Below are 25,613 nucleotides of genomic sequence, written 5' to 3'. Positions count from 1 at the left end.
CTTGTAAATATAAAACGGTATTTATCATTAACGACTTGGAATTCTGAAAGAGATAAAAATTAACAATCCCATTTACATTTTAAGACATTTTCACTTAACGTTAGATACTTATTAAAGACTCCTACGATACTTATACGATAAATCTGCTGTTTAGGAGTAGAAAAACAAATCGATAAAATAGAGATTCTCTTTAAATCGCGTCGTAACAAATCAAAGTTTCTCGATTAAGATTATAATTGGAACAAACTTAATCGCATCTGTATTAGTAACAGCAATTATAGATGTAGATTTTGTTAGCTCGATTAATTACCCTGATGAAATTTGATGTATATGGGGGCGAGTTACGCTGTGTAAAATTACCGCCAATAGCTGTTGGGCAAATTTGAATATTCATATCGAAGTATTTATACTCTTTAAATTATCCTCTTATGATCTCGTATCAACTAAATCTAAATTATCTTCATTTTCATTGTACTTTTTCTCCTGCCTTCAACTATTGGCCACTGGCAAACAACACAGAAACTTAAAGACTAGCTGAAGAACGAAACATTCCCTTCTGCCCATTCATTTGTTATATCTTACACTTCAAAATCGCCGTTCGATTTGTTCTTCTCTTTTTTCTCGATAATATCGTGAAAAATAAATACGTCGCGTTCCGCAAGATGATCGCTCGTTTTTCTCTCTTCTTCGTCTTTCTTTTTTTCTTTTTCGCTTTTCCAAACAAAATCCCGAATCGAAATGAAAAAACCTCATCTTCGATTTATCGATTTCTCTCGTATATTTTCTTCTTTCTATTTTTTTTTTTTTTTCATTTTTCTCGTTTGGCTACTAATTTTGAAAGGCGACAACGATAAGATTAACACCGTACCAGCCGTTTCTCAGCGTGTGATTCTTCTTTTTTTTTCTTTTTTCTTTTTATCTATTTGTTTCTTTATTTTTTACGAAATAAACGAACGAGAAACGCGTCTCGACGCGACCTCACGAAGAAAAGAAAGATCGTATCCTATCGTATCTTTCGCTCTTCTTCGTAATCTCGCGTGGCTGTCGCTTTCTCGATCGTTCGCACGAATTGTCTTCTTTTTTTTTCTTTCTTTTTTAACATTTTTCTTTTGTTCTTTTATGATTTTGAAACACGCCTGGAACGATGCAGTCTGACAAAATGGCATACTCGTATCGTACCGATAATATAAAACATGAACGTGATTGCCGGGTTTTGAATTACGAAGAATGAATGTGATACGCGTTAGTCGCGCAATTGCGATTTACCATATTTATTTTATATCCGGCGATTCGTTCACCCATCCAGCGTAATCATGTAGAATGTAGACAGTGACCAACGATGATTTCGAAGTCAGTTTCTCTACGCTCGTCATTTCTTCTTTCCGCTTTTCTCTTTATTCCTTTTCTTCTTCTTACGTCTTCTTTCTATCTCTTTTCTTTCTTCTTTTTTCTCTCTTATAATAATTATAATACTGTTCGGAGAGAACTTTCGACGATTAAACGATTTACCATACGCTGTTCTTATCCTTATTTTCGCTTCCAGTTTCTTTCTCTCGCCATCTCTCGCTCAATTATTCGTTAATTTGCGGCCACGAGTCGCACGGCGCGTACAATAAAATCGAAATTTCAGTTTAAAATTCGGGAATTCATCCATTCGCGTTACACCTCGTTAGTCACGATAAGAATACGTATATACAATTAATCATCATAATTGGTTTTTATGTCAGTCGTTATTGAGCAGGACGTTATACTGATCCGACATTGTGCTATGATAAACGGACAAATCAACGAGAATGAGCAAAACGGAAGGACAGCGTGAAACGACGATAAAATCAGCACAACGCTCTTCTTCTTCTTCTTCTTCTTCTTCCTCCTCGCTTGCGCACGATATTATACTCATCCTTTCGGTCGTTTCTTTCGCTCTCTTCTTTCTTCTGTTTACTGTTCTTCCTTAAGCTTTGTTAGTTTCTTCATTTTTTTTTTTTTTTTTTTTTCGTTTTAAATATCGGTGTTATTTACCCTCGTCTATGTCATTCCTCTGATCTAAAAGCTTCCCTTTACGATCGAAGCATCGAACTATTTCAACGACGAATCGATATGGCGACGGCCAGACAAACGAACAACGATAAGGAAAACTGAGACGCCAAAGGATTCGTTCGAAAAACTTTCCTCTATGAGCCTCCTGTCGAAAGGAAATCTAATGTGCCTTAGAGATTAGTTGGCGAGAAACGAATTTTCGTCGCATGCAATGAACGAAAGGAATACGAACGGACAGAACACTTGTTAGATCTACTATAAAATATACGCGTATATTACTATAGGGACCCGCTTCGATGCAGGAAATTTGTTCGACGTGTCTCGAAACGGCGGTCCATTCGAATCGACAATTAAAACGAAGCACGCGCAGAGTAAATTAAATTCGCTTTAATCTCATCCCCGCTTTTTTCCACCCCTTCTTATTCTCCTTTCCTTCCGTATTACTTTGCAACACAATCTTATCTAGATCTTTTTTCGTCTTCTTTTTTTTTTGCTTGGCTTTTTCTCTTTTTCTTTTTTTTTTTTTTTTTTTTTTAATTCTTTCCCCCCTACGGATATCGACAAACGTTCTTTGCGGTACCGCTGCTCGGAAATAAAGTTTTCTACGCTCCTTATCCGACGATGAATCGTGTCTCGCTCGATTCATTCGATTTCAGTCCATTTTTTCATATATGTATATATATATATTTATATATACCTTTTTTTTCGATTTTTTTTAATTTTTTTTTTTTTTACGGTTTTTTCTTTCCACCTATATATTTTTCACATTGAACAATATCCTCAGTCTCGACTGGTCAATGAGCAATACTTTAGAGATCCCGAGATCTCGAAAAAGTCCAAAGGAGAGCAACGTTTTGTTTTGTGTGTCTGTGTGCGTGACGTGTATGTGGGTGTGAAAAAGAGAGAGAAAAGAAGAGGAAGGGAGAGAGAGAGAAAGAGAGAGAGAGAGAGGGAGAGAGTCGTCTGTCGCGTGTCCGTGTGTAATACTACCGCCTCGATCGATAATTAATATCTAAATGTATAATATAATCCTTCCTGATAATGCGATTTTTTTCTCGTAATATCAGCTAATTGTCCCCTCGAGAACGTTACTTTTCTCTTTTACTTTTTTTTTTTTCACTTTTTTTGTTCTTTTATCTTTTTCCCTTCTTTAATCGTTTTCCCTTTCACGTCTTTGTCTTCTCTTTTGGTTCACTTTCGAATCAATGTTAATCATCGGGTTATTTAAATAATATGCTTAACATTGACTCGTTAATTCCGTTTAGACTGAGGATTTTCTTTTTATACACAGGAATCATTGTTGCATTTAATGACTTTTTTTTCTTTTTTGCTTGTCAATTATAATTACGTTATATTATTTATAAATTTATTCGCACGTAGTTCGTTAACAGGCCGTGGCTATACAGGGCCCACTACATTGATTAATCATCCTGTGGCACGCGGTCTTCCGAATATGTTACAGAGGAGTGTTTATATGTGTATAATTAATATGTATACGGTCTCATAAGAGCTTATAATTCTTACACCATGTTCGTTTCCCGTTTTCGCGTCTTGTTATGTAATATATACATATATAATATACATATATATTACGTATTATATAACATATAATATATATAATTATATATATATATATTATCATTTATATATAATATAATATCTCATCGACTACTCCCTACCGTACCAAACGTTGCGTATTTCGTTGCGCTTACCTTGGTCTTTAAAGTATGGTCATCGAACTTCAGGCACGGATTATTAAAAAGTCTTCTGTCGAAATACGCTCTGCCTCCCGATTTTTCCGCTCTCTCTCTCTACGGTTATCCTTTCCTCGTTGAAACGAGCATCGAGCGAATCTTCGTTCCCTGCATCGTCTTAGTGTATCGAAGATAATATTACTAGAACGTCTGATGTAACGTTACACGCTCTTTCACACCCTCTCGCTCTCGATAAGAACATTGACACATTGGATGACGCACATCGTAGGAAAATTCGCCGCGATACAGGGAACAGGATTCTTGGAGGCAGCAGTTACAGACAGACTTTGAAGCACAGCATACGACGTGATCTTGACGTCGCTCGCACATTCACCCTTTCCTCTCGTTCGTCCGATCCATTGACGACAGGCGTGAAATAGATGTCAGAATCGAATTTACTTATGCATGTAATCGCCTTCGTCACCTTGGAACAGATAGGTGGACCAGTAGCCAAGATTAAACAGAATGAACATGAGAGGGAAAGCGATACGCGAGACAAAGTCAATCCCTGCAGTACCTTTCGCTCGACAGGTGAACCAACGTCGCGGTAGAAGACCCCAACAGCACCGCTCGGTACGGGGAAGCGGATGTCGTTGGAAACGGCGGATGTCTTGGGGTGGGATTGTTCGAACAGTCGCCGCGGGCGGTGACGGTGTCACTCTGCGAGACGTAGTGGGCGACGGAGAGGGCGTGGGCGTGGGCGAGGGGGAGGGCGAGGGCGAAGGCGAGGATCTCGCAGGGCTTTTCAACGAATACCGCGAACCCCTCGGTAACGACGAACATCTACTGCTACCTTCGACCACGTTGTGTAACGACGAGAACGACGCGGATCTCGGCTGATGCGATTGATAAAGATAATAACGTGGATGGTGTTTGTGTCTATGGTTCGAGGGTAACGTTTGATATTGTGTCGGTGGAGCCAGAGGTGACGGCTGCTGCTGATGACGATGATGATGCTGCTGCAGATGTTGTTGCGGCTGTTGTTGCTGGATGTTACTGCGTTGGGGATAATGCCGATGCAGGCGACAGTCATGGGGCGGTTGACGAGGTTGCTGATGGTCTGAATGTAGTCGACGAGAACGCGAACGATGATAAGGTTTACCGGTGGTGGTGGCTGTGGTGTAAGTAAACTGGGAATGGCCGCGAGCCACGTCCCTTGATCCGAGCGCTTCCTCGTCGACATTTACTCGTCTTGCTCTTCTTCCCGAAACAGGTACGTGGACCAGTACGTGAGATTGAAGAAAGCGAATACGATTGGGAAGAAGATCCGTGAGATGACGTCGATGCGCTTGGACCTCGTCGGGAACTTGGACAGCCACGACCTGCAGCAGTTTTTTTTTCGTGGTTGCATATGTAATTCGCAGTGCTGCATCCTATCCATCGACATAGTGTCCTCCGGTTGTCGGACCAGAGGTTTCTGGAAAAATTACCACCACGTCCAGGCATTAGTCGTGCGTTACTTCTTTCATATCTAATTTCATTTCTTTTCTTTTTCTATCTTGCTTACGGTAAGCGATCATTTTCAGTGTATGTATATGTACTGTAAATAGACAGAGACAATCTACTAGTTGTTCGTGCGGTTTACAGCGATTCGTTGATACATTAAGTCGGCAATTCTTAATAGATATTACATTAGGTAACATACAATTTTCTTCCATCTATTTTAAAAATCTTTCATTTTCCATAGAATCTTTTATGTTTGTAAATGTATCATTATATCTGAGAATTTGATTTCTCCTTTTTAAGATTTACATATGTAAATGTTCTTCTGCACGGATAGTATCTATTATATAATATTTTATATTACATAACAAAATATATTAATTAGAATTATTTGTTATATCTATTATGATATATTAATATTGTATGATATTTTTCATCGTGCTAACGAGTCGCTGTATTTGTGTAAGAATAGCAGAACATCGTATTTGATTATCGAGGAGATTCGTTCGCAAACACGGTAATGGATGGAACATTTAACACGAAAAGCTAACTGCAATGCGAGTTTTTGGTAAAAGTGTTGGTGATTTTTTTCTGTACTTTCCTCTCAACTTACACGTACATGCAAATGAAATTTTCGAACTTCATGGAATATCTCGCGACGAAACATCGGTAAAAGAGATCAGGATAATGACGTAACTTAACGAGCAGAAAATATTTCCTTTATGGATTCGTTTTCTCATCGAACGATCTAAGATTGTATAAGTATCATGCAGTATGATAATTCTGGTGGTGCCAAAAATGGTCTACACACACATCCAGCTTTGATCAACGATAATTGAAAAAGTTCGTTTGTATAGAAATGTTGGATACGTGTAAAATCGTAATAACTTTATGCATATTCATTCTCGTTTGTTAAATAAACTACCATGGGACAAACGTCAGGTTTACATCCTCTTTCATTTTTACGAGTGTAGAAAAGTATCTGTCTTGCAGAATGGATAAGAAATTTACTACGAAATGTAGGATATTTTTACTATCTATAATAGGCAGGCATTCGTTATAAAAATATAACCAGTTCATTACCAGTAAACTATAACACATTGTTATTATCTCTAGAATGATCAATTATTTACCAAATGTCGAAAGTCGTATTACTGAATGTAAAAGTCAAGTTACAATATAAAGTACTAGACTTTAAAGGGATTATTTACCTGTAGAGAATGTTGAAGTGGTCCATCATATCCGGTCTAGCAGTTTATAATAATAAAAGTAAAATAATAGAATGAATGTACGTTATGATAGCTAGATTCAGAATTTTTTTTTTTTTCAATGTTATACGCTTCAGGCAACTATATTGTTAAAAAAAAAAAAAAGAAAAGACAAAAAGAAAGATATCGATATCTTACGATTAACGCTCTATGCTTTATAAAATATCTTGCGAATAGCTAATAAAGTCTAGAATAATTACTAAAGGAACGAAAAGAAGCTTGAAACTGAAGAGTTTCTCGGTTCGTCTAACGTTTCTCGATGATTTTCATATCATCGAAATAACTGAAAACTCAGTTTTTTTTTTTTTATCACTGACCAAAGATGAATGTTGTCAGGAGATCTTTATTTTCTCTTATTTTATGATCGCGCTATGCTATAGAAAATCATAATTAGGGTTAGAGGTGGTGTTACAGCGAACTGGATGGAAATAAGAAAGAGTAAAAAGAAAGGAGACCCAACGAAATTCCAATCCACAACAGCACGTACAATTATACAAAGACAGAGGAAAAAATACTCTAGTTGAGAAGCTCGTCTTTAAACAATAAAAAAAAAGAAGCTATGGCAAAGACAATGACACAATGTAGGACTCAATTATAAATTACCAATTATTCTCATCTGGTTTAAGATCGAAATTACAATTATATTACGAACGAATCAAGGTGTGTCAGTAATGTAGGATTCTACATATCATACATCTACATATCATAAAGAAGGAAAAAGGAAGACACAAAACACTGAAGATACAATAAACAACATTATGCCTCGATTGAATAAACGAGAAAGGAAAAGGAAGGTAAAGAAAGATATGGCACAGAGAAGCGCTTAAGATTTAATCGAACATTAAACAGCTTTTAATATCGTTGCATACTGACCATAGCGAAATTTGACGAATTATCTGGTTCGACTTGATCAGAGGGTAAGTCCATCGACGTGGATTGTTCGGTTTCAGACGGTGGATACTTTTTCTCTATGTTATCGCTGTGCATATCGCTCCGCGATGCGTAATTTACTAGGGCAAATTCAAGGAGAGCGCCGAATACGAAAGTCAAGCATACGCCTGTCCAAATATCGATAGCCTTTGTATAAGAAACCGGTGGCAGTGAGGCATTTATTCCTGACGTCTGCGTAGCCATCGTCAACAAGGTAGTAACACCTGGTTTTAACGATAATTAACGAAGGTTTATTTATAATAAAGCGAATTGATATTAAATCAACGACTCTAATTTAAACCATTAAGGGCCAACATCGTGTCAACGCAACACATCATTTGCGATTTCTGATCATCTCTTTCATTTGGACTTTCCGATTTTGTGAAATATGAAGAAATTAAATGTAATTGTAACATTATGACAAATCATTGGTTGGTCCTTAATGAATTAATTAACGACTCTGTATAGTTACGAGCTATAAACAAGGAATATTTTCACTGCTAAATGGAATTAATTGCACCTTGGAAAGTTTCATTCTTACTTTTTTCCAAAGATACATTTCTCTTACTCTGATGCCATTTATACTATACTATTTTTATTGCAAGTGAAGTAAAGCGGATACAAAAAGTATTGGTACGCCGTTGTATTCATTATAACACTTACATGGTAATTAATTAGGTCCAAGTGTATCAAGTTTCATATCGATACTATGGAAGTAAAGTATAGAAGTTGATGAAATAAGGATATTGCCAATACTTTTTGCTAGGTACAAGTCACTATATTTCATCGTACAAGAACTACTTTTATTTATGAGTTCTCCACTATACAGAGTATCATAAAAGAAAAGTCTAAAAGTTTGTGAGCTTATAGCATTCACTAGAAGGAATAAAATATGAAAGAATAGTAGAATGAAAAAAAAATGTAAGGATATCTTGAAATCTATTGATATGGCATAAATAAAGTAGATGAATGTAGTGGTGGATGGATAAAATGAATTGCTGATTTCAATTGAAACGTTACCAAGTGAAACTCGAGCTGGTACAGCACTTTGATCGAGCCAGAACGATACCCAGGATACAATTACAAGCATACAGCAGGGGATGTAGATTTGAATAAGATAGTAACTGAATTCTCTCTTGAACAGCAAGTCAACTTTCAGGCAACTGTATTCTCCTGCAAGTCGATCGAATATCTAATTAGACTTTATACGTATATTTTAGCAAGCCATTTCTTGAATAACGGAGATGAAATAAGAATGGGAAGAAGGAAGGTAATTTACTGACCAGTATTCGTCTTGCTATTACAATAATCGGTATAAAATTTCTCCAACGTGAACCGAGGCAGGTGTAGGTTTTTAACAACTTGGACAGGATCTCCTTCTTTCCACAGGAAAACCAAATCATCGGTTGTCCAACCATCTGGAAAACAAATATCGATTAGTCAACTTTCAATGAAATTGATAACTAACTATAAATTTTTAAACAAATTTGTAAAAGGGAAGAAAGAGAAATTCAGTGATTTACAGTAGCATGTAAACGTTTCTGGGCAGGAAGATTTTTCACTTTATATTTCAAAATTTTATGGAATATTGTCTATAATAATATTATAAATTGATACTTATAAAATGTTATTGTTTTTGTATTTTATAGAATTTTAAGTAATATATATGTATATATTACTCAAGTATATAACAGTGTTTGTGTATATCGTACTATCTTCTTTTACTTATACTTATATACTTATATTCAATATTCAATATTCAATATTGGAGTGATTGCATAGTGTTAGATATTTTTAAGCTGCGTTTTTTATCTTTAAAATCTGGTGCAGTAGCAAAGTAGATATCTGATGGTGTTTTGCTAGCGTTGTAATAATGTTAAAGCTTCATTCTGGCTGGAAATTTTTGCATGTCACTGTAACTGGTAATATTAATTTTAATTGCTCAAAGTCTGGTACTCACAACTTGCCATACGCAACGAGCAAACTTGTCGATCCAAGGGGTATAATTTTAAATTCATCGGGCATGATAATGTTAGGGATATCCTGAAACATAAGAATATTTTCAGATTATAGGAAACAGCAAAGAGAAATTCATTCTTTAAATATATTAATTCTAATTTACCGTATACTGTATAGAACGAAACCATTGGGAAAAATACGAATGTATACATTCGGCATAATAATGTTGTGAAAATGTCCTTCTTTCTCGTTCGAAAAGAACAGATCTGGCATCCAAACGCGACTTGCATCCGTCAATGTCAAATATTTTAGACGACCTGCAATTTGATGACGAAACACATATGATGAGATTCAACTATAAAATATACCGGACAATAAAGTCAATGATTCTTCATACCTTTAAAATCACTAAATCTTAATCGTTCATCCAGCCATTGTTCCCGGAATGTTAACTGTACAGAGTACTCCTGCAGAGAAAAGAAATGGGAATGATTTAATCGAGTGAACTCTTGCTCGCACCAAACTCAATAGCAAATATGTAATTTATGCTCGAAATGATCGTTTGGAATTTCTATAATGACGAAACGGACATATGGAAAGTTCGTTTGTAAATCGAAGTGACAAACGGAGCAGCTGCAGAAATTTCAAAGCAGTCGTCAGAAGGAAGATGCTTTGTATGTTAAAAGTTAATTGAAAATGTTGGACTAATATTGTGAATTAATTTTATTCGATTAGTACTTTGTTATATATTTCGAGTTATTCCTTGGAACGTCAGCTTAGAAACTTCTACGCTCCTCCCTAATCGTGAAATCAATCTACGGAAAACAAACAGGGAGAAATCAATGAAATCGATACAGCGATAAAGAAACAAATTTTTGTACACAATTAATTAATTGGAAGAACAAACACATATGTAACGTAGAATTGTCATAATTCGACAGGAAAATAATTTTTATCTTTTCGTCGTGCAATATCGCCGAATCCATTAGCAATTGCTTCGAATGGTTGACAATTGTTTTACTGACCTGGTTGACGTTGTAAAAAAAACAAGTGAAATACTATGGTAATACAGTGACGAGCCAAACTGAGATACTTTCCATTTTTAATTCCACAATTATCGTATCACATCTATTCGAAGTCGTCTTCGATCCGTTTTTAGACAAAGTACTTGTAACTGGTGGATTATTTCTAATTTTTTTGGGCAGATCATTTAAGAGAAAAGAAATAAGCTAAATCTTTCTAAATATGGAATTTGTCTGACGTGTGAATAATGTTCACACATCTGGCATTGTTACGTTGAAGACGAATAGAAACAGTCTGAGACTTCAAAGAAGAAACGAGAGGACAGTAAGCTGCATCAATAAACGCGAACGAGGTCAGTAATTGCGTAACATCAGCACCTTAAAGTCACCGACAGATCTTCTAAAAATGACATTTTCAAAGTAGCCATCGTTGAAACTTAACGAAACACGTACAAATGATACTAATAATCTGCTGGATACTAAAAGGTTCAAATATCCTTGCAGATTCGATCAGCGACAAATCCGATCGACTGCGGCAACGAATAAATATACAAATTACAAACTCATAAGGGAGAAAGGAACAAGATACGAAAAAAATGGTGATAAAATGTCACTATATATATATAGAACAAAGGAACTAGAGACACCCTTGTATCTCGAATAATTTCATCAACGACGTTTCGAACATCCTGCCTACTTTGTATCTCGTATATCAGCCCAATCGAACGAAAGTATCGTGTTCTAAAATATTTCGTTCGACTCTCCTAACGCTCCGTGAAAAAGAAGAACAAAACAGTCAAATGGAAATTCGATTTTTCGTTACCACTGTGTCACTATGACTCCTCGCGTGTCTTTTCAACGACACGTCCAACTTTAAAACTGTTCGTCTTTTTTTTCCAGGCCGGAAGCGTAAGGGCCCACGAAAGGCGTTCTCTCGTGGAGAAAGAACAAGGGCGAAGAAGAAGAGGAAGCGAAAAAAGGGGCGGAATAAGAAAAAAGATTAACCCTGTACGGTTTTAGAGGTCGTTTCAACGGCAAAGAGCACTTCTGCTCCGACGACGAAAGGTCGTGGTAAATTTTCCTCTTTCTCCGCCCTCTCTTCCTCTCTGCTACACTTCTTCTTCTTTTTTTGGCCACGGAGCGTTAAAGAATCAAGGCTGTGTGGATATCTTGCTGGAATGAAAAATCTCGTCGTCGAGAAAAATGGGGTAAAGAGGGGGTTGGGCGAAAGGCGGTGGTGGACGAACAAACAATGATGTTCAAGTATAGTTGTATACATCGCGTTGAAGCAAATGTAAGAGGCATGCAACGAAGCAACATCGAAACTAACTACGTAACTACCAGTGGTTCCAGCTAGAAACAGAATAACTACATATGCTATGTAATACATATACGTATATATATGTGTATATATATATGTCTCTGTCTTGAAATTATTGATAGAATAAAGGAATATATATGTATGTATATATATAGACGTATATGTACGTGTTTGTATTATATGTACATTGCAAGTGAACAACGCATGCATCTTGGCTCACAGTTTAACTTTTTCCCGGCTGGACCTGTCCACGTCGACGGCGTCCTGTCTCTCTTTTCTATTTTTTTTTTTTTTTTCTTAATTTTGACTTTTTTTTTTTTTGTTTGGAAAGGGAGTTACAGAAAACGTCCAAAATATTCTGTGCAATTATTTTGGTCATTCTTCTTTTCTTTGGCTTTTACTTTGTTTCCCTCGATTGTTGGCAAGTCGAATACAAATTAAAACCTAGACGTGATCCTTTCTCGTTTACGATCCTGTTTCGTTCGATCTTTCTCTTAATTCCTTTCTATCTCATTTCATTTGTTTCTTTTTCTCTTTTTCTTTGTTTTCGTGTTGGTTTCGCTTGTTCGTTTTGCTCGTTCGTTTAGTATCTGGCAATTTCTTTTACCTTTCTCGCTGGTTAATTCCTGGTTGCGAACACTTACCATTATTCCGCTAGTTTCTGAAAATTGAGCAACATGTCGCAAAGGAGGATCTACACAGCCTCCCGACGTTTGTATTTTCGCCTCGTATTTCTCTCTTATTTGATCGCTCGTGGCGTGATTACTTCAGCGCGTTTGCTCGAACCTCGTTATAGGGAGTCGCATGGTTCTCTTATTTCTTTTTTTTTTTTTTTTTATATATACGTGTCGGTGTGTTGGGAAAAACCGTTCAAAATTGAGCGTAAAACACGCGCGAGCTCGTTGAAACTCCGCGACAAAAAGTATTGAGCGCTGTGCGCGGTTGAAAAATAATCTCCTTTGTAAGTTACTTTTAAAGACAGTTTAGAATCGTTTTATTTCGGTGGAAAAATCCGTTTACACAGAGCGCTGCATAAGGAAGTAATCGTCGAAAAATGAAAAAAAGCCGCGATTTTACTTATGGAACTCCTGTTGTTTAAATATTCATACTATATCGTATACGCTATTAAAATAATCCACCTGAACTTGCCCACAAAAATCAAATTTCCTTAGCTCGTTGAATAGACGATGATTAAAGAGGAATATTGATAACCAATAGTCAAGCGAAGAATTTGTGTATTTAACAAAATTTTAATTCAGATATGGCTCGTTATGTTTTTTCTTTTTTATCGTTAGTAAACGATAAGTATATCATTGTAGCATATATTCGTGTGAAAGGTAAACGATACAATTCTTTCTTCACAGGCGATATTTAATTATTCAACATACTTTCGATCGGTCTGACGTTGCAAAAGCGATACATCTCAACGGTTCATTCAGCCCATTCACTTTCACTCTCATGAATATATTACACGCAAGTAGTACGAGTCAGCTAATAGTTCGACTCCGTCGTACGGATGGCAAATTTCAGCGTGTCAAAAGTAGCACTTTCGTCGGTATTTTATTATCCTCTTACCTTTCGGTATGAAAATCTAAGAACAGCTCGTTCTTTCCGAACCGATTAAAAATTATATAAAATTCAATTATCAGCCAATAATTTCTTATTCTTCTAAAGATTCCTAATTCTCCTAAAGACGTCCTGCTTCTCAATTTCTTTTTGATATTAGACCATGATTTTAACCATAATTAATCGTTACTTTATAGCAAATTATATTCACTTTAATAAAGACGAATACCTGACGCCGCGAAACTGCCATTCACTCGATATCGATCTCTTAACGTAACTGCATTTCAGAAGCTTTTCTATCGCATCACTGTCGTAACAATGTATCGGACGAAAAATTTTGCGACATTATTTAAACCCTATACTCATTAATCCTCAGTTCGAAAAACTGATATCGACATCGGAGTTGAAATGAAATTTTTATTACGAACGAACCGTATCTTTGAATCGAAATTAAAGTTCGTTCGACAAGCGTATTGTACGACAACAGACGCGAGAAATTAATATTTGTTAACAAATATCAGCGAAATACAAAGGAAGAAAGTTCGCAGGTAGAAAATCGCATTTTTCAATGCTCGGTTCAAGCAAGTAGCGAATGCAACTCGCAAACGCCAATTTAACCCAATACACAACGTGCTATCTTCGAACCCAATACCTTTCTATATCGTGATTTCGCTATCATAGGCTGGAAGACGTTTTTTTTTTTTTGTAGCTGAATTAAATGATCGTATGCGTGACAGAGAAAATATTAAACTCAGAGAAAGAGTAAAGAAAGGGAAAGGAAAGAACGAATAAAAGAAGACAAAAAATAATACGAAAAAAATAGATGAAACGAAGATGAAAGAATAGAAGAGAGAAGATCGTTCCATTGAAACGAACGGTACATACCATGTCGTCCTTTTAAACGTTTCCCTTTAAGGAAAACCATAGGAGATGTTGCTGCATGGAAAAAGTGATTTTTTTTTCTATACATAATCACAGTCAAGCCTTCTAGAGCGACGAGCTAAAAGCATATTTCCACGATTTTCCTTCGAATGCCCTTTTTAACCCTTCTTTCTTTAAGAGAAACAACGATATAGCTTGGTGGAGAAAATTCGCTTAAGCGCGTCGATTAAAAGATTTTATCATCGTATGCTTCATCACATCGTGTTCCTTGATTCGGGATAGGAATTTAATGTAGACTGAATATCTTCGAGGTCTGTTCCTAGTTCCAGTTTTTTCTTTATAGAAAATGGTTCCGATGAACGATATCAATTATTATCGACGATCGATTCTTATTTTTACCGATTGTGTTCTCGGTTAAGTACGAAGTCAGTGAAATTATATTCGCAGCTTCTATTACTATACCGTTGATGATATTGCGGGATATACGTGCGAAGAATATTTCTCGAGGATTATCGACATCGCGCCAAACTAATCTTGAGAATATTATTATTCCCCAGGAAACGTATTTCGCAGATTATTCTCTGGACGATGTTAATTCTCCTTCGGGAACCCTTCACGGGACATAACAGCTGCGCGAAAAACCTTTGAAATACATGTTCCACATAAAGATAGAACGTAACAAATATATCAAAGTGTATTAGAAAAGGAGAATATTCTGCAAAATGGGCGTAACTGAATTTCAAAACATCGATTCTTTAACATTTTCACATTCGCCGTGTACTTCTCCAAGCGAACATTTTGAGAAAATGGGAAAATAAGAATAGACTTTCCACTTTCAACATTATTCGTTATCGATCGAATGATCCAAATTATGTTCCTCGGATGTTGTAAAAGATGTATTGTGCCATAAAATGTGTTACGATGTCTGATAAGAATGACTCGTTGAAGCATAGTGCATGTCATAAGCGATAGAAGATTGATCAGCAGTGAACGTGTTAATCTTCTTCACGGTGGCCTTTGCATCGAGTCTTTCCTCCTTTGTTCAACGTTATCTTTCCTCGAGATCCCACAATATTTCGCGTCGATTATCGCGCAAATGCGCCACTTCGACGATTCTCAAGCGACAAGCTCGTGATTTTCGAACGGATATGAAGGTTGACATATGGATGGCTGTTGAACTGATCGATGGCTCGATGAAGTTCGACTCGGCCGGGTTTTTTCCAGCGACGTTTTTCGCGAAATATTTTATGTTCCGGTGATGAATGGACGACAACGATACAGACAGACAGAGAAAAAAAGATAGCTAAGAAAAGATAGATGAGTCGGACGTGAAGAGAGACGAATGGACTAGGACAAGGATGGGATGGACTCTTGGAGTACGCAACCCTGTTCATTAATATTAGGACACTCATGGAAAATGGGGCACAAATTTATAAAATTATCAGGGAGTCATGAAAACTTCTAGTAATTTAAAATCTTGCGTTATAAATAATTAATACAGTCATAGTTATAAGAAAATTACGTGTGTACATACGTGTACTATGACGTCTTCGAAATCATAGTACAATAAGTCGAATGATGATTCTACATGAAAAAATAAGTCGAAGAAGAGGAATAACATTTTTTCGTTTAATGCTTCATTTTCGAGAAAAATGAGTTTGAAGATTCGTTGGGTAGGCGTGCGTTAATTGTAAATTTCGAGGTATTCGACGTTTCTTTTTGCTCGTGTACTGCTTGCACTATAATTTCAGAGACACTTCGTATAAATAACGTAATATATGTATAATATCGTATTGTAATAAAAATGCCTGTTAATTCTGAATTTAAGAAATCTTCTTTTAATGCCTATTTTGGTAGATTGATCGCTCCTTTAAAAACTAGTTAAACGTGTGGAATAAGAAGATTGAAGTAGTACACCCTATATCTAATTTGGATTCCAAAAATAAAGATAGGGCGATATTATTGAAATTTTCAAGAAGTAGGTTAGACTATCTAGGTCAATCTTCGAGACTAGAGAAGTACATACGTAAATCTTTATTTTGGAAGGCAAATTTCTGACGCCAAGCAATTTAAATATTCAAAAATTCTTAACCTATTCGTCGTCAGTACCTAGAAGAGCAAATTTGTTCAAACATTCAATGATAATTTCGAAGAAGTTACCGCATGTACTTGTGCCTGAGTCTGACTGCATAATAATCGTCGTGCTAATTTGAATCGATCATGAGGTTTGGAACGAGACCAGCAGGTGTTCTAATATTTATGAGCTGGGATGTACATATACATACATCACCGACAGAAAGTTTGGAAGCAGAGAATCGTTCTCAAAGCTGTACAAATTCCTTGAATTCAATTCAATTTCTAATAAAACGTCAGATTTATTCGCACGAGAACGACTTACTTACAGAAGCAAAGAAAAGTTATGGAGTCATGTACGAATTACTTCGAGCTCGCCGTCATTCGACTATTTAGAAAACCACGTCGAAGAAATGTCGAGGGTTTCTAACATCTATAGAAAACGTTATTTGTCTTAAACAAAAAGAAAACACGTTATATTTAAAAAATCTCATACGACGATACTTCCAAACTTTGTATCGACAGTGTACAATAGAACATGCAATCTTAGAATTAAAAAAAGAGGGGAAAAAAAAGAAATGATAGATACAAGTATGCACGATTCGTGACGTAACCAATCACAATAACTCGTTCCCATTTCAATAAATATGTACCGACAATGACGGCCGTGGCCACTGAAATATCACCGTTCTATCATGCTCAGCGACGATTAGAGAAGCTGGAGGCCGGAAGATTGAATCAGCTTTTGAAAAAAAAAAAAAAAAAAAAAAGAAAAAAGACCACTCTAGGACTTGCATGATGAAGTCGATTTTTATCGTTTCGTTTCATCGTCACCCTTAGACTCAACCGCGCGTGTTTGCGATGTTTAAAGAGCAGTTTGCAGGCTGACAGATGTTATCGAAAGCTTCCTCTTCGGAGTCGAAAGTCATTAAATCTTTGCACGCCTCACGCCCGGCCCTACGTACGGAACGGTCGTTTTTCGTATTTACAAGGCGTTAAAACGGATTAAATAACACGACTGTGTTATTTGTCTGCGATCGACGTCGGAGCAAAATGGAAGAATCCGACGTTGTACAAATCTGACGAACGTAGATAGTACGAGTATCGACGATGAAATATGCGCAGGGCATTTGCGAATGATCGTCGAGCGAATGGGTGGAATAAAAATTTCGAGAAGAATATCGGCGAGGTAAACGAAATTTGCGTGCAATCAATTCGTGGAACGGATAACATTTGCATATGTCCTTGAGAAGTGTCGGCGAAGCGAATCTGCAAGCGTTCGTGAGAATAATATTCGCGAAGAGTATTTATGAGAATGATATGTATAATATTCGCGAGTTTAATATTCGTGAACGATATTCGTGAGAATAATATTGGCGAACAAGCGACTCGTGATGAAATATGCAAATTTCGTTTGAAAGAGATACTTACAAAATACGAGCGTAAGTAAAACTCCCAAATATTTGTAAAGCGCGGTATGTTGAAAATCAAAAGTCATCCGACCTTTCTCTGCATCGTCCAATTTCAACCCGCAATATGCTTTCATATATTTTCTTCTAGCAACGATGCAAGTATAGAGATAAGATAATAGTTAGAGACGCAATAACGAATATGCTAACGATAGACAAAGTTATCGCGTGACCATTGGTTATCAATTTAAGTTTTCTTAATTTTTCTTTCTTTCCCTCTTTAACCGTGCTGCGTTCTTCGGATCATTTTACACCCGATCGTGCTCTTTATTCTTAATAAATTTCTCTTCGGCTTTATCCGTTGTAGAGTTTCTCTTGGAACATGACAAATCTGTTTTTGCTCGTTCAAATAAGAACCAGAATGAAATAAAAATAGGATAAAAACAAGAATCCAAGGATTGCAGCAAGGTTAAACTATTTCTTAAAATCTCTTAAAATCTCTTACGTTGCTTATCTTAATTCCGTCGGCCGTAAAACGTCGATGTAACCCGCAAATGCAGAAGCAACACACGGCAGAACAGTGTACAATACGTATATGTTATCGTAAAAGTCGGAATACGGGAAGATATTAGGATTTACCCGGGAAACCTAACACTCGCCGGTGTTCGGACATATTTACGGTAACATGTACATCGCGAACATCACTAGAGCTGGAATAAAGACGATCGTTCGAAACCATCGCCACTGTCGTCTTCGTCGTCTAATTGAGCGCGATAGCCAAATGCAAATACGCTTTTCGATATTTCGAACTTGTTACCGACGAGATACAAGATCGACGCTAGGGTTGAGAAATCGGATGGATAAAATGACAGGTGCAGATCATGACGATTCCAAGTGTTCCGCAACGATTGCTCCGTCCAGGCTCTAGTAGTCACGCAGCAAAAGAAGAAATTAAGACTGAGAAGAGAAAAAGAAAAAGAAGAGAATATGGCGCGTAAAAGAGGAGTGATTAAAGGAGCCTCGACTTTTGACTTTCGACTTCGACTGCCTGCGTACGAAGGATCGTATTTTTCTTTTCTTTTTTTTTTTCGGTGAGAAGTGGACCAACCATTTTCGTAAACGTAACTTTCGAGATTTCATAGAGTCGATGTTTTTAGAGATGAAGGATGAAAAGAATAGAATGAAGGGTTTAGGAAGATGGATCTTTGATTGATAGAATTCGTCTTTAAGATAATACAGCCCATTGAACAATACGTAGCTTCAAGTGCAAGTCGATTTTTCCAACGTATTGTGATAAAAGTGTCTTTTACGTGATATATTTCTGTGGTAACGTTTCGAAAGAAAACGTGGTTTTCCACGTAATCGATAAGGGTGTGTTTTACATGGAAGTGGCTGGGTTGACGCAATGCTGGTGAACCTTGAAATGAAACTCCGCATACGCACGCTTAACTTGCATATTAGTCGAGCCGAATGATAACACTCCTGTTACTGAAATAAATTCACTTACGACACGTTTAGCAAGGGGACTCACGTCAATCACCGATTCGAAGACACCAGACAATCCTCAACAGACATTCATCTGCAAGACCAAATATATCGTCCTTTCTGGGCCAATATTATCTCGACCGAATTGCATTTTGGATAGAAAAATTTAATTGACCAACTTATATAAAGAATAAAACTAAAATTCTCACGGAAGGAGGGAGTTAAGCGAAAAGAAAAAAGAGAGAAATTGAGAGAGAGAGGGAGGAAAGGAAAGAGAGAACTCATATAGAAAAATATGATAGGAGAATAGGGGATGGGTCAGGATTGACACGATCGCTCGCACGCATGATCGAAAGGAATAATAAAGAAAAAACGTGGAACAAGAAAGCAATCCACGGGTCGAGTCTATATGTTTTATGCATCGTCTCGTATATTTCTCATTATCCGTCGCGCCTCTTTTTTCTTGAGTTCTCTAGCAAAAAGATTCCAACAAGGCACAGACTTGGTTGCAACGACCAGCACAATCAAAAAATCGAACGTTCCGACAATCAAATATATATGTATATATACACACATATATATATATATATATATGAGTGTACGTATATATCGTGTAGATAACTGAACCATATAACGTTCGTTATACGGATATACACGTATATTCATACATGTATACATATGTATGAAATAGTAAATATATATATATTCATATATATATATCTATAGATATGTATATCAACATGACAGTCAACGACATCGAGAAAAATCAACGAGGTGCGACTGATAGCACACATCCAACTGTTAGCGCGGCTTATCCACCATGTATATATTTATATATGTATGTATTCTCGTTTGCGAAGCTGCCCCTCACATACGTATAAATATATACACACCACATGTAATACAAATACAAGTACAGACAAGTGCAAGTCTTACGGCATCATATACACGTGACGTTTAAATATTAATAGATATACACAATGTGTGGATATACAGATTGGTATATATAGGCCTTTTGTTTGAGATGATTGACTTAGATTGCACTCACCATGTTATAATCATCTATTTTGCTGATAGAGCGGAGAAAGATGTTGACCTTCACATTTGTCGGCCCATCTAATACGTCGACCGGAACAGAACAAAACAAATCGATTAATTAAAAAATCAGTTACCGTGGCACCGAGATTTACATGGATTTTTTATTTATTTATTTATTTGTTATTCTTTTCTTTAATTCTTTGGCTTTAGCTCTTTTCGCTCGTTACTCGGCCGCTTCTTTCCGGCATAATTTTCCTTCCTTTTTGTTTCACCTTCGAAACAGCTGTATATATGAATGAAGAAGGAAATGGTTGTCTTTTGAATCATGAATAGGAGGAACTTTTCGTTTCACGCCGTTTTCTTTCGTTTTCAAAGGAAATTCTGAAATGGTTCGCGGTTCTCGAAATTTTGATCGATCTCGCTAAAAAAAAAAAAAGATAGAGCATTTCTTTCTTTATTTTTTCTTTTTTTTCTCAGGTACTTTTCAACGCGATACTTGCTTGCCTGTAAATCGTCGTTCCTCCGGTAATATAGGACAAGCGGATGACTATGAGATGTCATGGAGGTATGATTTGTACGCATGAGAACATCCAAGCTAGCTAATGTTGCACGATGAAATGTTTCACGATGCGAGCCTCGGCAATTGAATTGCAAAGTAAACGAGCGGTCGGATTAGTTTATGCAACGATTCGGCGCCGTTTCGCGCCACTTGCTACGAATTATGGTGACTTCCGTGTGTTCGATCCTCGAGATATCACAGCTTGCGAATTTTTAACATCTTCCCAAGCTTCTCCTTCTTTTTCCTTCGTTTCTTTCGGCAATTTTTCTATTTGTTTCATATAATAGTCGTTCGACGCTCGAATCTCAAGAAACTTATTAATAGATAAAGAGAGGCTGAAGAGTTTGGAAAAATGATAAAAAATTCGCAAGCCACTAGTGTCCACTCTATATGAATGCTAATGGTTTCAATGGTATGATCGAGTGCACTTTGTTTTAGTTCGATCCCTCTTTTTAAATCGTTCACGCTTCTGTGCGAAAGAAAGTTGACTCGTTTAACGTAGTCACGTCAATGATGTGGATCCTTCTTGAAAAGGTGGTCCCACTTTAGACTACAATATGTGAATTGGTCGAGTTAGTATATCGTTTAAATCTTTCGAACATATTTCTTTATCCTGTAATAGAAATAGCAACGATTAAAATGACGATTTCTTTTTTCTTTTTACAGCTATCGAGTCTTACGCTACGAGTTAGAACGGTTTTCTTGGTCTACGATATTTAATTAGATCAAGTGTTGTACAATTTATTTTTACTATTTACGTAGCGATTGAAAGGAGCACTTTGAACATTTCGTAAAAAACGTGTTCAGTTTAAAGCTGAATCACGATGAAGGATGAAAATTATAGTACGATTACAGTCACATATTTTAAGACGGGGAGATGCTTGATTAGATGCAACGATAATCAAATAGATAGCGAGTGAGGCGTCCCAAAATTTGACAAGACAACCTCTATAAAAATAATATCGTTGAAGCTACACTATTTTCTATGACAGCGAAGAAACAAAAATTACGTTGGAGCTTGTAAGCGTCTCAACTTCTCTCAGCGACGATACGCAACTTGTTCGAAAGAGGATTAAACGAGAGTCGAAGTCGAAACAAAAGGGGGAAAAGATCTCTTGACAATGGATGATGGACTGAACGTCTCGTGAAGGTATTCGAACGTGTAACTCGTGAGGAATGAGATGAACGATGATATCGTTTCATTTTTTAAGCAGCTTCCAGACGGTGATAGCGAACGATTCTTGCCTCGTTTCTGTTTGCATGTTACACAGAGAAACGAAGGAGAACCATTGGAATCGTCGGAGATACCGCGTTTCTCGAAACCTGTTATTCCTTTTTCCCTTAGAAAAATCTCGATCGAATGCATCCTTTGAGGAAAATGATCTACGAAGAAGGATAAATAGAAAAGCTCGCATACATGTGTATATATACATAGAATGTTTGTTAAGCGTCGTACAAATTGAAGAACAAAGGAAACACGGAAAACATACAGAAAAAGAGATAGGAAAATATAATAAGGCAAAGTATCTTGAAAAATATTCGAAAATTATTCGATAGGCTAACGTTGAAGTTTCATCAAACTTCCAAAGATCTGCTTGTTCACGATGATGAACTCGTTATTGACAAAACGAGATCTCTGTTACGATCTCGTTTTATTAACTACAATTTCATGTAATTTCTCGTAGTCGTCGTCGTTTTTGCATCGAACAACTTTGAAACTTTATAGACGCCATCACGCAGAAATCGATAGTTTTAATTAGAATTTTACCGAGCGGACCGGTGATTTTCGACGATTTCTCGTTTTCCAAATGATTGAAAATTGCACACATCTGTACAACATGCTGTGCATGCCCCGCCATCGTTTAATCCCTTACTGCACTCTACTTTCTTCTTCTCTTTTATCTGTCTTTATTCTTTTCGTATTTTCTTTCTTTTTGCAAAGTATTTTAAATATTTTCGTTAAACTCTAATTTATATTGATTGAAGGACAGATCGGCCGACGAACACACACGTTCCTTGCTGCTACGTCGCTACTACCTCGAACGAGGAATACGAATATGTCTCGAGTGAATCGAGGTTTAATAATTATTATCTTCTATCTCTGTAATATTAAACAAAAGTGGAATTACGAGAAAATTGCGTTGAAAGTTGATGAGAAATACGCGAAGCCACGGAATATGAAACATTTGATAATTACGACTTCGGCATTAAACATATTTACAGTATCGATTGGCGATTAAATAATTTCTTCCACGTGCGTTGAACGAGACACAGATATATTAATCGACTGAAAATAACAAACGAAGCTTCGTAAATGCTACAAAAATCGTAAGACGGATGGAAAAATTGTTTACCTGTGCCATTTTACGGATAAAAAAAAAAGGACAAAGAATTACTGCGTTCGTTAAATAGGTAGAATAAAATACGAAAGAAAGAGAATAAATAAAAAGAGCTAGTCTTTCTACGCAGACAAATCGAGAGAAAGAACACATGCGAGAAATAAAAAAGGGAATGACTCACCAGTTGAACGGATCTCGCAGTTTGAAGGAAAAGTATTCAGCTCTACTGCTATAGCACGTAGAAGACGAAATTCAGAGCAAATACTACAAAATATCTGTCGAAACAATTACGATTATTTTAAAGAAAGTAAAATGTAGCTAAAAATTGTCCGATCTAATCGTAAGCCAGCTGAAAAGTATTTCGTTTAACATTCGACAAACACCTGGCGAGGAGCGAAATGTCTTACAAAATTCTACGAAAATTCCTCAAAGTCCCATTCTGTGCACGCTAATTTCGCCAGTTTATCGATTAACACCTTTAAGGGCTGATTTTTTCAAACAATCCTAAAGATACGACAATTTTCTTTCTGCCCCTAAAAGAGTTAACGAATCACCAAACAGAAGCGAAACGTTTAAAAATATCTAAATATTGGGAATATTCTTTGAACTTTCTTTTAAGGCAGATCTAAGACAGAAGAGATAGAAACGATATTTTTTGGAAATAGGGTGGCGTTAATGTGAACGCCACCATTAACGTTTTTGTTGAAAGAAAATACCCCATATTATAGATAGCACCCACTTTCTTCTCTTTTTTTTTTTTTTTTTACTTTTGCAGTTTGCAGCAAATACAAAGCCGCGTTAGTGTGCGGGAAAACGAAGTTTTCTTTTTAGCGGTACTCTGAATAAAAAAAACTATAGCAGCACGAAACACACGAGTCTAGTTGACATTATGCAATAAGGGATTAAATAGAAAAGTCGTTAGCGGATGTTACTTGAAATATAATCGTATGTGCGATATAAAACAACAAAGGAGGATAATAATATAATAAAACGGGTAAAGGAACGAACAAGAAATTCGAACAGAGTGTATATATTCTTGATACTGCGTGTATATCGCGCCATTAGGCGAACGGCAATTTTGTCAGCATCTCAACGATTCACACGTGATACAATACTTGATAGGAAGAACAAAAAAAAAGAAAGAATAGAAAAACCAAAACAGAGAATGCGTATGTTAAAAAAACAACAAACTCCATTAAATCATCTACGACACAATAGCGTGTGAGCGACAGTATATATGGTGTATTCTTTTTTTTTTTTTTTTTTAATTACGCGCAGCACGACGCTATTTTAACGAATTATCTGGAATGAGATTCTGATACTTCGCTGAAAATTGTTAATATCTTTAATATTTTTTATCGTTATCTAAAAATATTAAAAATATTAGAAAGACGAGAGATACCGTATTTTTAGAATTCGTACTTTTGCCTCGCGAGTGGAGAAAAATTTCCGGTCGTGCTATTCGTAACAGTTCGAGTTTCTCTTATGCATACAAAACATATGCTTGCTTAATATAACATACGAGATAATATAATAGTGGAATTAAAAAAGTTTATGATAGTGGGCCTTAAATACGCACGAGAGAGCCTGGTATAAAAGGGAAAGACAACACAAAGAGGTAAAGAGGAAACGTGTAACGTGTACGTGTGTTTCTTCTTCTTCGTTTTTCTTTCTCTTTCTAGATTTCTATATATATATTGCGAGACAAAGAGCAACTTTATATATTATAAGAATACTACGTAGAGAATCAGCAGTGAAATACGTGTGCATATGTATAATACGTTGGTTAATATGGTTAATATGTATGTATTATCATACAAACACATAGTAAATGATATTCATTGCACGTCTAGCTACTATTCTCTGGCCAACTATAATCGAAATCTTCTCGTCTTCTAGACGTTCTAAACGTTCAAATGTCTATTCACATTCCTCGAGAGAACGACTTTCAAGGGGTTTTCAACTATAAGACTGCGGAAACATCAGTGCCAGACCGTGCTATGGTATACTAGAAGGATCGAAAAATTTTGTCTATCATAAGTTACGCTTCGATCGTAGAAAGAACTTTTTTTTTGTTATGGTCGATCGACTAAGTATACTAAGAATCTCGTAGATTTGCCATCGACTTTGATAAACACGCGGGACACGAGCCAAGTTTTCTCTGTTTCTTCGTACGAGTGCTTCTTCGGAAAAAGGAACCGATGTACGTCAAGTTCGTTCTTACAATTGGAAGAAAAGTGAGTTTACTAATCGGAAATCGTGCGAATATTTGGAAAAAAAAAAACGACGAACAATTATATAACAACTCCATAGTTGCTGGGATAATCTAACTAATCGGAGAACGACTTCTATGTGTATAATAGCATAATATATATATATCGATCTCTGTATTTATAATACATACAGATTGTACAGTCAACATTTAGTAGTACAACAGTTAGTAGTATGTATATATAATATAATAGAGGTACGTGTAGGCGTGTGTTTGTGATTTTTTAGGGCATTTGATATTTTTTTTTTTTTTTTTT

General features: G+C 36.3%; 2 protein-coding genes across 15 annotated transcripts in view; both read right to left on the bottom strand.

Annotated features, from left to right (window-relative positions):
- Positions 1-780: 780 nt before the first annotated feature.
- On the bottom strand, positions 781-4,972 carry LOC126923660 (G-box-binding factor-like; the record flags this gene model as incomplete). The annotated part of the gene is made up of 1 exon (XM_050737345.1): positions 781-4,972. A coding segment is annotated over one exon (786 nt), but the record flags the coding sequence as incomplete, so codon positions are not given.
- LOC126923316 (glutamate-gated chloride channel) overlaps positions 1,966-25,613 on the bottom strand; it is a 39,200-nt gene continuing 15,552 nt past the window's right edge. For 8 of the 14 annotated variants that reach the window (XM_050736657.1, XM_050736656.1, XM_050736662.1 and 5 more), the window contains 8 exons: positions 9,789-9,858; positions 9,555-9,708; positions 9,393-9,475; positions 8,716-8,850; positions 8,453-8,605; positions 7,376-7,656; positions 6,446-6,481; positions 1,966-5,208 (listed from right to left, as the gene is read on the bottom strand). In XM_050736657.1, coding sequence (XP_050592614.1) covers positions 4,975-5,208; positions 6,446-6,481; positions 7,376-7,656; positions 8,453-8,605; positions 8,716-8,850; positions 9,393-9,475; positions 9,555-9,708; positions 9,789-9,858 — 1,146 coding nt within the window. In that variant the 3' untranslated portion in view covers positions 1,966-4,974. Of the gene's footprint in view, positions 5,209-6,445; positions 6,482-7,375; positions 7,657-8,452; positions 8,606-8,715; positions 8,851-9,392; positions 9,476-9,554; positions 9,709-9,788; positions 9,859-20,197; positions 20,266-25,613 lie in introns of all 14 variants that reach the window. The other 6 variants (XM_050736664.1, XM_050736663.1, XM_050736670.1 and 3 more) reach the window with 3 other exon arrangements.

Source organism: Bombus affinis, chromosome 13, assembly GCF_024516045.1.
Source record: "Bombus affinis isolate iyBomAffi1 chromosome 13, iyBomAffi1.2, whole genome shotgun sequence".
Taxonomy (NCBI): domain Eukaryota; kingdom Metazoa; phylum Arthropoda; class Insecta; order Hymenoptera; family Apidae; genus Bombus; species Bombus affinis.
This window is presented reverse-complemented; position numbering and strand designations above follow the sequence as displayed.